The 12,683-nt window shown below is 37.1% G+C and overlaps 1 protein-coding gene across 4 annotated transcripts in view; it reads left to right on the top strand.

Annotated features, from left to right (window-relative positions):
- The window catches only part of LOC108706548 (LIM domain-binding protein 2-like), a 145,430-nt gene that overhangs the window by 102,514 nt on the left and 30,233 nt on the right, over positions 1-12,683 (top strand). For all 4 annotated transcript variants that reach the window (XM_041579409.1, XM_018243063.2, XM_041579411.1 and 1 more), the window contains exons 4-5: positions 1,011-1,133; positions 6,371-6,454. In XM_041579409.1, the coding sequence (XP_041435343.1) occupies positions 1,011-1,133; positions 6,371-6,454 (207 nt within the window). The remainder of the gene's footprint in view (positions 1-1,010; positions 1,134-6,370; positions 6,455-12,683) is intronic.

The following is a 12,683-nucleotide window of genomic DNA, read 5'->3' as shown; positions in this document are numbered from 1 at the left end:
TAGATCGATAGATAGATAGATAGATAGATAGATAGATAGATAGATAGATAGATGGATAGATAGATAGATAGATAGATAGATAGATAGATAGATAGATGATAGATAGATAGATAGATAGATAGATAGATAGATAGATAGATAGCATACACCCATACACACCATATACTGTATAGCAACAAAGCCTGGGTGCTAGTAATAAACCTAACTTTTTGCTTGTTCTTTATAGGAACAGTAACACCAAAAAATTAAAAATTAAAAGTGTTTTAAAGTAATGACAATATAATATACTATTGCCCAGCACTGGTAAAACTGGTGTGTGCTTCAGAAACATTACTTTATTTCATATAAACAAACTTCTGTGTAGCAATAGTTTGAAAAAGGTCTATATGGTACAGGTTAAATAGTGGATAACAGATAACACCATTATGTTCTACAGAGCGTATCTGCTATCTGTTGTGGAACCTGAGCCTTTTCTCATTTGAATGGCTGCCCCCATTGCTACACAGCAGCCTATTTATAGGAACTATAGTAGTGTTTCTGTAGCAAACACAGCAGTTTTACCAGTGCAGGGCAACAATACATTATATTTGTATTACTTTAAAACACTTTCATGTTTTGATGTTACTGTTCCTTTAAGCTAAGAGAAGTGTGAATCTATTCTATTAGGTAATATAAATTAAAATAAATACATAAATGTAACTTACTCACAGTGGTCCTCTAGGTACTTTTTCAGTTCACATTCATATTCTGTTTTTAGTGGTTTCTGCTACAGTTTTTAGACTGCTGATAGACTGCAGGCTTTTAGCTCAACAGCTCTGTGTGCAGCGTCTAATGCCTCCTTCTGCAGCCCTCTTATGAATACAGTGTTGCTGAATGTGGGCAGCACTGTATTCATGGGGGAAAGCAGATCCTTCACTGTTTTTTTTTTTTTTGCACTGTGTATGATACAGTATATGACCCCTATGTGTTTTACCTTTAAAGTGAATGATTGTGTATACTTCTTTCTGTAGGTGTGTACCGAAGGCCGGCTCATCTTGGAGTTTACGTTTGATGATCTCATGAGAATTAAAACATGGCACTTTACCATTAGACAATACAGAGAGTTAGTACCCCGCAGCATTTTAGCCATGCATGTAAGTACTCATTCATTCATGTTACAGTGCTACACAATATGTTGGCGCTATATAAATACATGTTAATAATAATAATCCAGCTGCAGATTCACAAATAACATATTTTTCAAGAAGATCATGATAAAGGGAATATTAGCTCCCAGACTGTCCTGGCAAAATGCAGAATCTTGATGAGTCTGATGACTGGCCGTTATAGTAAGTGCAGTACCACTATGGGATCTATAACCTTTCTATTGGTACACAATTACCAATTATTAAAGTCTGAATGCTAAAAACTTGAAAAATTCTCTTGATCATTTTTTTGAAATATATTATTAATATAATAGTCACAATCCGTAATTCGGCATCTCAGACTTGCAGAGGTTGTATATAAGTCAATGGGAGAGGTCCCTATCCTATGGAAGTTTCTGTGGCCTGCGCTAGAATTAGCCCAATAATCCGACTATTTCAGGCAAAAATCCGATTAAGTCTGGCTTTTCGGGAAAAAGCCAGAAAAAAATTGTACGATTCAGGGAAAACCCAAAAAAATCATACGGTTCGGGTTTCCACTCAATTTCATCGAGTTTTACTCTGATCCAATTAAATTGTGCTTTTTAATAATAAATATAGTCAAATTGTGGATTCTAGTTTGGTCGCAATTCAGAAAAATTCAGATCTTATTAAATAACCCCCTTAATGTCTCCTTTACAATTCATGCAAATAAGGTACAGTTTATTTTTGGAGACGCTCTACAGGCCGAAATAAATATATATTCTGTTTATGCACATTGCAATTCATTTATTTGTACCAGAAAATAAAACTATATGAGCTCTAATGCTTCTTGGTGTGATGTTGATGCTAATAAATAAAATGAATGGGATACTGTTGTTATATTTGTACCTCTATGACCTCGTACGTAAGGCAAAACCACGAAATAGTGCAAGTTAAAATACAATGAGGTAGTTTATTGTGTCCAAAATATAAGACAATAGGTTTTGCCTGGGGAAGCGGTCGTGTGTCACCTGGGTGGTACCCGAATGCTTTTCAAAGATACTCCCACATAACATAAGTTTATATACCCATTTTGATGTCATAGATGGGGTGATAACAAATGGGGGTATGCCAATACCATACATAGTCTGACTCCTCCTTGTACAATTAATGTCTAGATGATTTGCTTAGTCTTACAAGTTTTACAGACAATATTGCAACATATTGTTCTTAGTTCCAACAGTCCGCAGCCTCGCAATCAGCTATTGGCTAAACATAGCCATTGTGGTATTTCCAGTAAGTTTGAGCAACACTTATGCAAAAAGGGGCCCCACGAGACAGTCTGACACTATGCTGGCACTCTGGAATTTAAGTAACAGAGTGGTGATCATTTATTTGTATGGCCTAGTATAAGCTATATGAGTGACCATTGTCCACAGTAGACCATTAACCCTTACAGTCCATCCTGCCTTGGGCCCTATAGCGTTATGGCGTCATAGAGGGCGGGGGTGACAACTATCAACCCTCTGACACTAGCCATTCGTCCGTTCCAGATATAATTTTCAATGACAATACAAATGGTAGGAATAATTAATCCTGTGAGTATTTACTTGTCAGTTATACAGACTCTTATTTTCAATTAATAACGTTTACATTCAGTCCCATATGTACTGTGCATGACATGCTGCCCAACATATCGCTATTAATTTTTGTATTTGACATTTCTTTTTTTGAACATTTCTTTTTGGCTATCTTAACAGTACATTTCCTACGATCTTTGATAATTGTAAAAACAATTCCATTGCAGAGTTTAAAAGGGGTAGTTCACCTTTAAATAAGTTTTTAGTATGTTATAGAATTCTAAGAAACTTTAAAACTGGCCTTCATTTTTTCTTTTTCCAAGTGGCCCATTTACTTAGTTCGAGTGAAGGAATAGAATAAAAAAAACTTCGAATTTCGAATGTTTTTTTTTGGCTACTTCGACCATCGAATAGGCTACTTCGACCTTCAATTACGACTTCGAATCGAACAATTCAAAGTAAAAATCATTTGACTATTCGACCATTCGATAGTCGAAGTACTGTCTCTTTAAAAAAAGACTTTGACCCCCCCTAGTTCGCCACCTAAAACCTACTGAAGTCAATGTTAGCCTATGGGGAAGGTCCCCATAGCCTTAGCAATCTTTTTTGGGTTGAAGAAAAATCGTTCGATCGATCGATTAAAGTACTTCGAAACGAACGACTTGCGGTAAATCCTTCGACTTCGATATTCGAAGTCGAAGGATTTCTATTCGGCAGTCGAATATCGAGGGTTAATTAACCCTCGCTATTAGACTATAAGTAAATTTCCCCCTTAGAGTTTGAATTATGATTGATTGATTGATTTATTTCATTAATTATATATCATTATTCTTCTGATTCTTTCCAGCTTTCAAATGAGGGTCACTGACTCCCATCTCAAAAAAAAAAATGGTCTGTAAGGCTACAGTTTTATTGTCATTGCTACTTGCTATTACTCATCTTTCCATAAAGGGTCTCTGCAATTCGTATTCCAGCCTGTTATTCGAGTTAATGCAAGGTTTCTAGGACAATATGGACCTTAGCAACCAGGCTGTTGAATAAAAAGCTAATTAAATTAAAAAATACGAATAATAACAAAATGAAAACCAATTGCAAATTGTCTCAGAATATCACTCTTACATCATATTAAAAATTAATTTAAATACCAACAACCCCTTTAATGGTGCTCCAAATTACTGAAAGACCCTTTTTTCAGAAAACCTTTTTTCCCCACCATTCTGGGTAGCAGATCCTGTACCTGTATTTCAGTATATTGATATAGGTTGTTCAAAGAAGGGTGCAAATATAGAGCTGAACAAAGAATACATGCCATAATCAACATACCCTAAACAATAGCTTTATTTATTACTGATATATGAATGACTAGAGAATAGATTGCTCCTGCCTGAAAGATCTTGTTCTCTAGAGAGATTTTCAATTATCTAGAGCAGTTGCTACTTCTAGCTCTGCCTGCATGTGTGACTCTAAGATAGAAGCAGGAATGAATCATCATATTTTTAAGTATAATTAGATTCTATATAACCATATACAGTTGCACAACACATAGTTACATAGTTACATAATTAAATTGGGTTGAAAAAACACCAAAGTCCATTAAGTTCAAACCCTCCAAATGAAACCCAGCATCCATACACACACACTGACCTCTCCATACACTCACACATACTATATATACTCATACACTAACTATAGTTAGAGTTTAGTATCACAGTAGCCTTTTATATTATGTCTGTCCAAGAAATCATCCAAGTCCCTCTTATAGTGATTAACTGAATCAGCATCACAACATCACCCGGCAGTGCATTCCACAACCTCACTGTCCTGACTGTGAACAACCCCCTACGTTGCTTCAAATGAAAGTTCTTTTCTTCTAGTCTAAAGGGGAGGCCTCTGGTACAGTGATCCACTTTATGGGTAAAAAGGTCCCCTGCTATTTGTCTATAATGTCCTCTAATGTACTTGTAAAGTCATGTCCCCTCATAAGTACCTTTTTTTCCCCAACCTTGACAGTCTCCCCTCATAATTTAAGTCTTCCCTCCCTCTAACCAATTTAGTTGCACTTGGGGGCACATTTACAAAGCTCGAGTGAAGGATTCGAATTAAAAAAACTTCGAATTTCGAAGTGTTTTTTTGGCTACTTCGACCATCGAATGGGCTACTTTGACCTTCGACTACGACTTCGACTACGAATCGAACGATTCGAACTAAAAATCGTTCGACTATTCGACCATTCGATAATCAAAGTACTGTCTCTTTAAGAAAAACTTCGACCCCCTAGTTCGGCAGCTAAAAGCTACCGAACTCAATGTTAGCCTATGGGGAAGGTCCCCATAGGCTTGCCTGTGTTTTTTTGATCGAAGGATATTCCTTCGATCGTTGGATTAAAATCCTTCGAATCGTTCGATTCGAAGGATTTAATCGTTCGATTCGAAGGATTTAATCGTTCGATTCGAAGGATTTAATCGTTCGATCGAACGAATAATCCTTCGATCGTAGGATTAGCGCTAAATCGTTCGACTTCGATATTCGAAGTCGAACGATTTTAGTTCCTAGTCGAATATCGAGGGTTAATTAACCCTCGATAATCGACCCTTAGTAAATCTGCCCCTTAATCTCTGCACTCTCTCCAGCTCATTTATATCCCTCTTAAGGACTGGAGTCCAAAACTGCACTGAATACTCCAGTTGAGGCCTCACCAGGGACCTATAAAGAGGCAGAATTATGTTTTCATCCCTTGAGTTAATGCCCTTTTTTATACAAGACAGAACTTTATTTGCTTTAGTAGCCACAGAATGACACTGCCCAGAATTCGACAACGTGTTATCTACAAAGACCCCTAGATCCTTCTCATTTAAGGAAACTCCCAACACACTGCCATTTAGTGTATAACTTGCATTTATATTATTTTTGCCAAAGTGCATAACCTGCATTTATCAACATTGAACCTCATTTTCCAGTTTGCTGCCCAGTTTTCCAGTTTAGACAAATCGCTCTGCAAAGTGGCAGCATCCTGCATGGAACCTATAGCTCTGCACAATTTAGTATCATCTGCAAAAATAGAAACAGTACTTTCAATGCCCACCTCCAGGTCATTAATAAACAAGTTGAAAAGCAAGGGACCTAGTACAGAGCCCTGCGGTACTCCACTAACAACACTGGTCCAATTAGAAAATGTTCCATTTACCACCACTCTTTGTAGTCTATCTTTTAGCCAGTTCTCTATCCAGTTACAAATACTATGTTCCAGGCCAACATTCCTTAATTTAACCAGTAACCTTCTGTATTGAACTGTATCAAATGCTTTAGCAAATTGTGAAAATTTGAGAAATGCCAGTCACAGCAACTTTTTCATGCAAAATACATTGCAGTCAATGGACATTTTTTCACAGTGACTTTTTCAGCATTAGATACATTGAAGTCAATGGGCATGAATAACTTTTTCCATGTAAAGTAAATTGGGGTAAATAGGCATTTAATTTTCTCCACATTTATCCATGGTGAAATTTTTTAGCAAAAGCATTAGCAGATTGCGAGAAGCGAGATCGCTTATTCTACCATATTTTTTTTTGTTACTGCAATGAAGGGTATTTGTTGAACCCTGGTAAGTTCTCTAACAGAGTGTCAGCTGAGCTGTTGGCTCGATCCCCCCTTCCCAAACCACTCTCATCAATAATTTTTTCTCTACAGGCACAAGATCCTCAGGTGCTGGAACAACTTTCCAAAAATATCACTCGTATGGGCCTAACCAACTTCACTCTCAACTACCTCAGGGTAAGAAATGCCTGTTACAGCCTGAAATGGTTGAATAATGTACAAATAAGCTAAAAACCTACTTATATGATAGAGGAACAGACAAACTTGTAAAATAAGAAAATGAAGTACAAATTAATTTACTTTCAGACCAAATATGTGGGATTTGTCCTTGGCACAGTTTATTGAGGGTGCAAATGAACAGAGATTGTATAAACCAACGGAAACAATGGAAATGGCGCGGTGTATTTGTTGTGCTAAACAGACCAAGCAGTCCATTATGGGATAATAGCTTAATTATAGCAGATTGTGCATGCAAGGATGATTCATTTAGCAGGAGTGTGGCTCACATGATACGACTCCATGCTGTACATATAATATCTTCCGTCCCCTGGAATCACTAGGTAAGGATAATTCTTCCTCTCCTTTTGTTCTACGAGTTTAATTTCATTTAATGCATCAGTGAAAGTAAATGGCGTCAATATTCATAAAAATCCTCTAAAGGTATAGGACAGCACTGTACTGAAACAAAATTGTCCTCTGTATGTAATAGACATAACTGCCACCTATCATGAGATTCTGAGCATAAAATCATTATGTATAAGAGTTTACATTGTCTCTAGGGAGAAATACCTGTGAATATGTAATTGTCGGTTTCACCTTATGGATATAGCAAACAAATACTGTGTTTTTTTTTCATGTTGTAATGTTCATGGTTTATTGTCTCACCTCCATATTATGCAGAATACGTTTCCCTGATTTTACGTTTTCCTGGACTTTACCCCAATTTTGTCTGGAAAACACGGGTTCTACTGTAATTTGGCCTCTGTACATGTAGGGGCTGATTCACTAAGGGTCGAATATCGAGGGTTAATTAATCCTCGATATTCGACTAGGAATTAAAATCCTTCGACTTCGAATATCGAAGGATTTAGCGCAAATACTGCGATCGTACGATCGAAGGATTATTCCTTCGATCGAACGATTAAATCCTTCGAATCGAACGATTCGAAGGATTTTAATCCAACGATCGAAGGAATATCCTTAGATCAAAAAAACTTAGGAAAGCCTATGGGGACCTTCCCCATAGGCTAACATTGACTTCGGTAGCTTTTAGCTGCCAAAGTAGGGGGTCAAAGTTTTTTTTAAAGAGACAGTACTTCGACTATCGAATGGTCGAATAGTCGAACGATTTTTAGTTCGAATCCTTCGATTCGAAGTCGTAGTCATAGTCGAAGGTCGAAGTAGCCCATTCGATGGTCGAAGTAGCCATACTTCGAAATTCGAAGTTTTTTTACTTCGAATCCTTCACTCGAATTTAGTGAATCGGGCCCGTAGTATAGTGAGCAATGTGTTGATTTGGCTGAATGTGTTCATCTACCATTCTGCTGTATGGTTTCTTGGAGCTCAGCATCAATACTGAGGTTTTAAGGTTAGTACAGGTATGGGACCAGTTATCCAGAATGCTTGGGACCTGGGGATCTTTCTGTAATTTGGATCTTCATACCTTAAGTCTACTAGAAAATCATATAAACATTAATTAAACCCAATAGGCTGGTTTTGCTTCAAATAAGGATTAATTATATCTTAGTTTGGATCAAGCTACTGTTTTATTATTACAGAGAAAAGGGAAATACATTTTTAATATTTGGATTATTTGGATAAAATGAAGTCTATGGGAGATGGCCTTTCTGTAATTCAGAGCTTTCTGGATAATAGTTTCCGGATAACAGATCTCATAGCTGTAATTGTATTCATTGGGGAGTGCCTAACATACTGTATGGTGTTTTATACTTTATAAATTAAGCTGACTACTATCACTCCATAGAAAACAATGGCATTTGACTGCTCCAAGCAGGCTTCAGATTCTTCTTCAATCCATATACCTACTAACCATATACATCTACACCTGTACATGGTAACTGTGAATGCGCTACTTTGCGCTGCACATATATTTTATGTTCTTCTGTGTTGGAAGATCAGTTTGGAGTCCGTAGCAACCCTCAGGCCCCATTGCCCAATTGTCATCAGAAACCCTAAAACAAAAACTTTGGTACGGTGTTAGCCAGTAGCAAAAATAACAAATAAAAAAAAACAAACAAATACAAAAAGTATTGTAGAAGTGATACCTATATTACTTTATTGTTTTATTGTTAGCCAATATAGGTATCACTTCTACAATACTTTTTGTATTTGTTTGTTTTTTTTATTTGTTATTTTCATCAGAAACCCTAAAACCCCTGTATCTACTAACGTGAACTTTTTGGATGCTAGACTCATTTGTCTAAGATGTCTGTATGAAAGAGAAACTTTCAATCATCAGCATCAGTATTTACGACTGTCAGCCAAGCACCAAGTCAAGCACCATATGGGTGGCACAGGCCATACACCTTTATACAACTTGTTTCCTTGGAAAAACACAAACAGCATATTATTTTCAACCATTACTCTCCAAACCTGTATGCCATCCAAAGAAGATCCAAAAGCTTCCTCTGTGGCAGCTCTAATCCTAGTGATATATTACAATGGCTGCTTGAGATGACATCTTGCATCTAAATCTGTCCTATCAATTTCCTTTGCTACAGTGCATGCCAGAAGATTTCTGAAGGCTTTTTGCTTTGGACTGTAAGCTCCCAAGAGCAGAACACTTGTATGTCTCCTGTCTTCAGGGTAATGCTACTAAAGAAATGGTTGTTGCTGGAAAATAAATACAAATGAATAATGATCTTCTGAGTGTGGCAGAAAATGAGCTCAAAATCATCACTAATGTTATGTTAGTCACCCTATGTCATTATATTCGCAAATTAAATATAATTACTCCCATTGCCGTTACAATTACTGGAAAGACTGTGAAAATTCTGCACATTAGAAAAATATGAGTGCTGCTGGATTTGGGGGCATATTTATGATAGATGAAATGCAGGATTTGCTCAAAATCTGTATTTAATATCGTCCTCGGGTCAAGAGAAGTGATTTAAGCCCAAAGTAGGCTATGGGCAATATAATTTTTTTTAAAACTTTTTTCCCAGTGGTTTTGACCAATACTGATAAAATACTCATACTGATATCATTACCAAGTCCAATCCAGAAGAAGAAGTTTGCGGTAATTGAAGCCTGCTTGAAGCAGTCAAACGCCATTGTTTTCTGTGGAGTGATAGTCATCAACTGTTTGAATCCTTAATTCAAACAATTATTATAAAGGATAAAACACATTTTTTTCTTATGATTTTGAGATACGTGTCTATAAAAAAAAATTGTAACGTATCCTGCTGCTCTGGTGCGTCCTCTCCCCTTCAGATGCACCTGGACAATGGAAGGGCTCCAGTATTTTGGACAATGTCTTTATATCATTAAGGCTCAGAAGCTTTCCCGTTGGTTATTTTACTTGTCTGTCATTTAGTCCCCACTGTTGGTGCCAAAATCTCTCTTAAATCAAGGTTCCTGTCATTATACATTGCCCAAGCTGTCGTCTGCTTTCTCAGATTTCAGAATTGTATATTAATCTAGTTTTTGACTTCTGTCTATCGACCTGATTCTGCCTGCCCTGACTCATAGCCCATGTCTACAATTTTGCCAATTCTTAGTCTGACCTCTGAACTTTGTGGTTTCCCTGTTGGTACTGCTGCAGAAGGTTCCAGGGCCCCAAAAGTTTTTTGGTGAATACTGGTGTTGGCAGGGGTGTTTCTGCTTCATGGAAGACCAGTAGCAGCTGCTAACTCAGGCTTCCTACATTTAAATCATTACAATATGAAAAACCTAGTTGGTGTTACTGATGCTACACCTGGAGAAACCCATGTTATGTTCTTTTCAGTTCTTTTCAGATGACCACAAATGATATCATACAATACCCAGGTGCCATCTGAACCATGTTCCCTGCTAAGTTCTTACCACAACATTCTATTGCCATGGGAAATAAAGATGGTAATGGCCTCAATAAATGGCATCTTATACAAGAATAAACCTGCTACCTGAGTCATCACAGAATGAAACAAAATATGTGTGCATTCAACTTGTAATATTTCCAATGGGCAAAAATTTGAAAAACATTTTAAAAATGAAAGGGCAACTACACCCTTCAACAATGCAGCCCTCTAAAAAAATATATCCTATCAATCAGGTTATACATGAACATTATTTCATATATAAATTACAATTTTATTAATAGTGAATGAGCAATTAGATTATCTCAATACGACAAAAGCTGCCGTTTTAAGTACTAAAGTCCCATCCTCTCACTTGGAAGATCAGCCAAATTAACCGGCTACATTATACCAGTTGTACCTTTTAATACTGTAGTATTATACAGTATATAAATCAGAAATGTTTATTATGCAATTTATTTAATCAGGATATAAATGATCAGTTGGCTATGTTTCATTAAAAGGAATTGTTCGGTATTAAAATAAAAATTGGGTAAATAGATAAGCTGTGCAAAATCAAAAATGTTTTTAATACAGTTAGTTAGCCAAAAATGTAATGTATAAAGGATGGAGTGACTGGATGTCTAACATAATAGCCAGAACACTACTTCCTGCTTTTCAGCTCTCTTCGTTTCTACTGATTGGTTGGCAGGCAGTAACCAATCAGTGACTTGAGGGGGGACTACGTGGGTGATATCTGTTGCTTTTGAATCTGAACTGAATGCTGAGGATCAATTACAAACTCACTGAACAGTTATGTCCCATATGGCCCCCTTATAGTCATGACTAACTCAGAGTTAGAGAGCTGAAAAGCAGGAAGTAGTGTTCTGGCTATTATGTTACACATCCAGTCATTACAGCCTTTATAAATCACATTTTTGGCTAACTATATTAGAAATATTTTTATTTCTCACAACCTATCTATTTACCCAGTTTTTATTCTTACACTGAATTGTTCCTTTTAAACATATACTCCCCTATAAGGAGTAGTAAATGGCATGTGCATTGGGCAGCAGTTTCCCTTACAGAGAGCTGTACATTTATATATCCGTGTGGCTAAATCTAAAGCCTATGGCATTCCTTCCAGTTTATTCTTCAGTGAAGGCTGCATGGCCCTGGCACATATGCATTTAATATGTCAGAAGTGCATTCATCAGCAGAGATTTCTAGACTGCACTTCTCTTAAGTAAATAAAAGTTCCGAATATTAGCACATGGTTCTTCTGAAACAATTGAAGTATTTATCTCTTGAAAAACTATTTTACCCCTAGTTCAATTGATTAACAACCCTCACACACACGCCATGCCAGATTGCACACAATGCTCAGGAACTGATTTGCCATTGTTTGCTGGACTTTCATTCATTGCCTTACACTGTCTATGTCGCTTTCTTCTCTCGGCTCCTCTAGCATTTATCTGTAGTTCATTGGCTTAAGCCCAGACTATCTCCTGAGCTGACAGCTTACCATTCATTTGGCTCCTCTGCTTCTTTTCCCTTTATTAAAGCTGCAGACTTCCAACCATTCAGTCCATTATATTCGACAGGCAGAAGCACTGATAGTGACAAGAATTTTATCAAAGCCAATTTTTTTTTTTTTCAGAAGGAAACAAAAAAGAAAACATAAGAGTGAATCAAACCCCATTTGACTACAAATTCTTCTTAAGCAGCACTCAGATACATGTACTTTTTATTGAGCCCAAGGTGATTTCTAATACCCAGTGTCGGACTGGCCCACAGGGATATCAGGAAAACTCCCGGTGGGCCCAGGTGTCAGTGGGCCTCTTGCTTCTAACCATTTGGCCTATTTCATGATCATTTCCTATTTTTTTATGATAAAAAAATAGGCCTAATAATGGAAGTATAGTAATAATATTAATAATAATAATAATAATAATAATAATAATAATAATAATAAAATATAGTAAGTACATATGAAAGACTAGGAGAATAAAGAGGTTGACTTCAGGTCCGGACTGAGAATTAAAATAGGCCCTGGCATTTCAGGTACACAGAGGCCCAATCAGCCCACACAGAGGCCCAAAAAGCCCCTACAAGCCCACTAAATACTGACTTTCTATGGCACCTTATAGCAACCCCTCTGGCATTTGCCAGAACCCACAGATTGCCAGTCCGGGCCTGGACTTCAGAGAGGAGGAATAATGGTTTGGAAAGTGGGCCCATGGTCATGGTTTACCGGTGGGCCCACCATCTAAAGTTTTCTGGTGGGCCCCTGGCATTCCAGTCCGACACTGCTAATACCATTAGCTTTATAGAAAGGCATCTAGTCCTTGCTCTATACTTTCTATTATATTTGCCAGTACGAACACTTT

The sequence above is a fragment of the Xenopus laevis genome, chromosome 1S (assembly GCF_017654675.1).
Source record: "Xenopus laevis strain J_2021 chromosome 1S, Xenopus_laevis_v10.1, whole genome shotgun sequence".
Classification (NCBI taxonomy): Eukaryota; Metazoa; Chordata; class Amphibia; order Anura; family Pipidae; genus Xenopus; species Xenopus laevis.
Note: the sequence above shows the minus strand (reverse complement) of the source record. Positions and strands in the feature narration are given on the sequence as shown.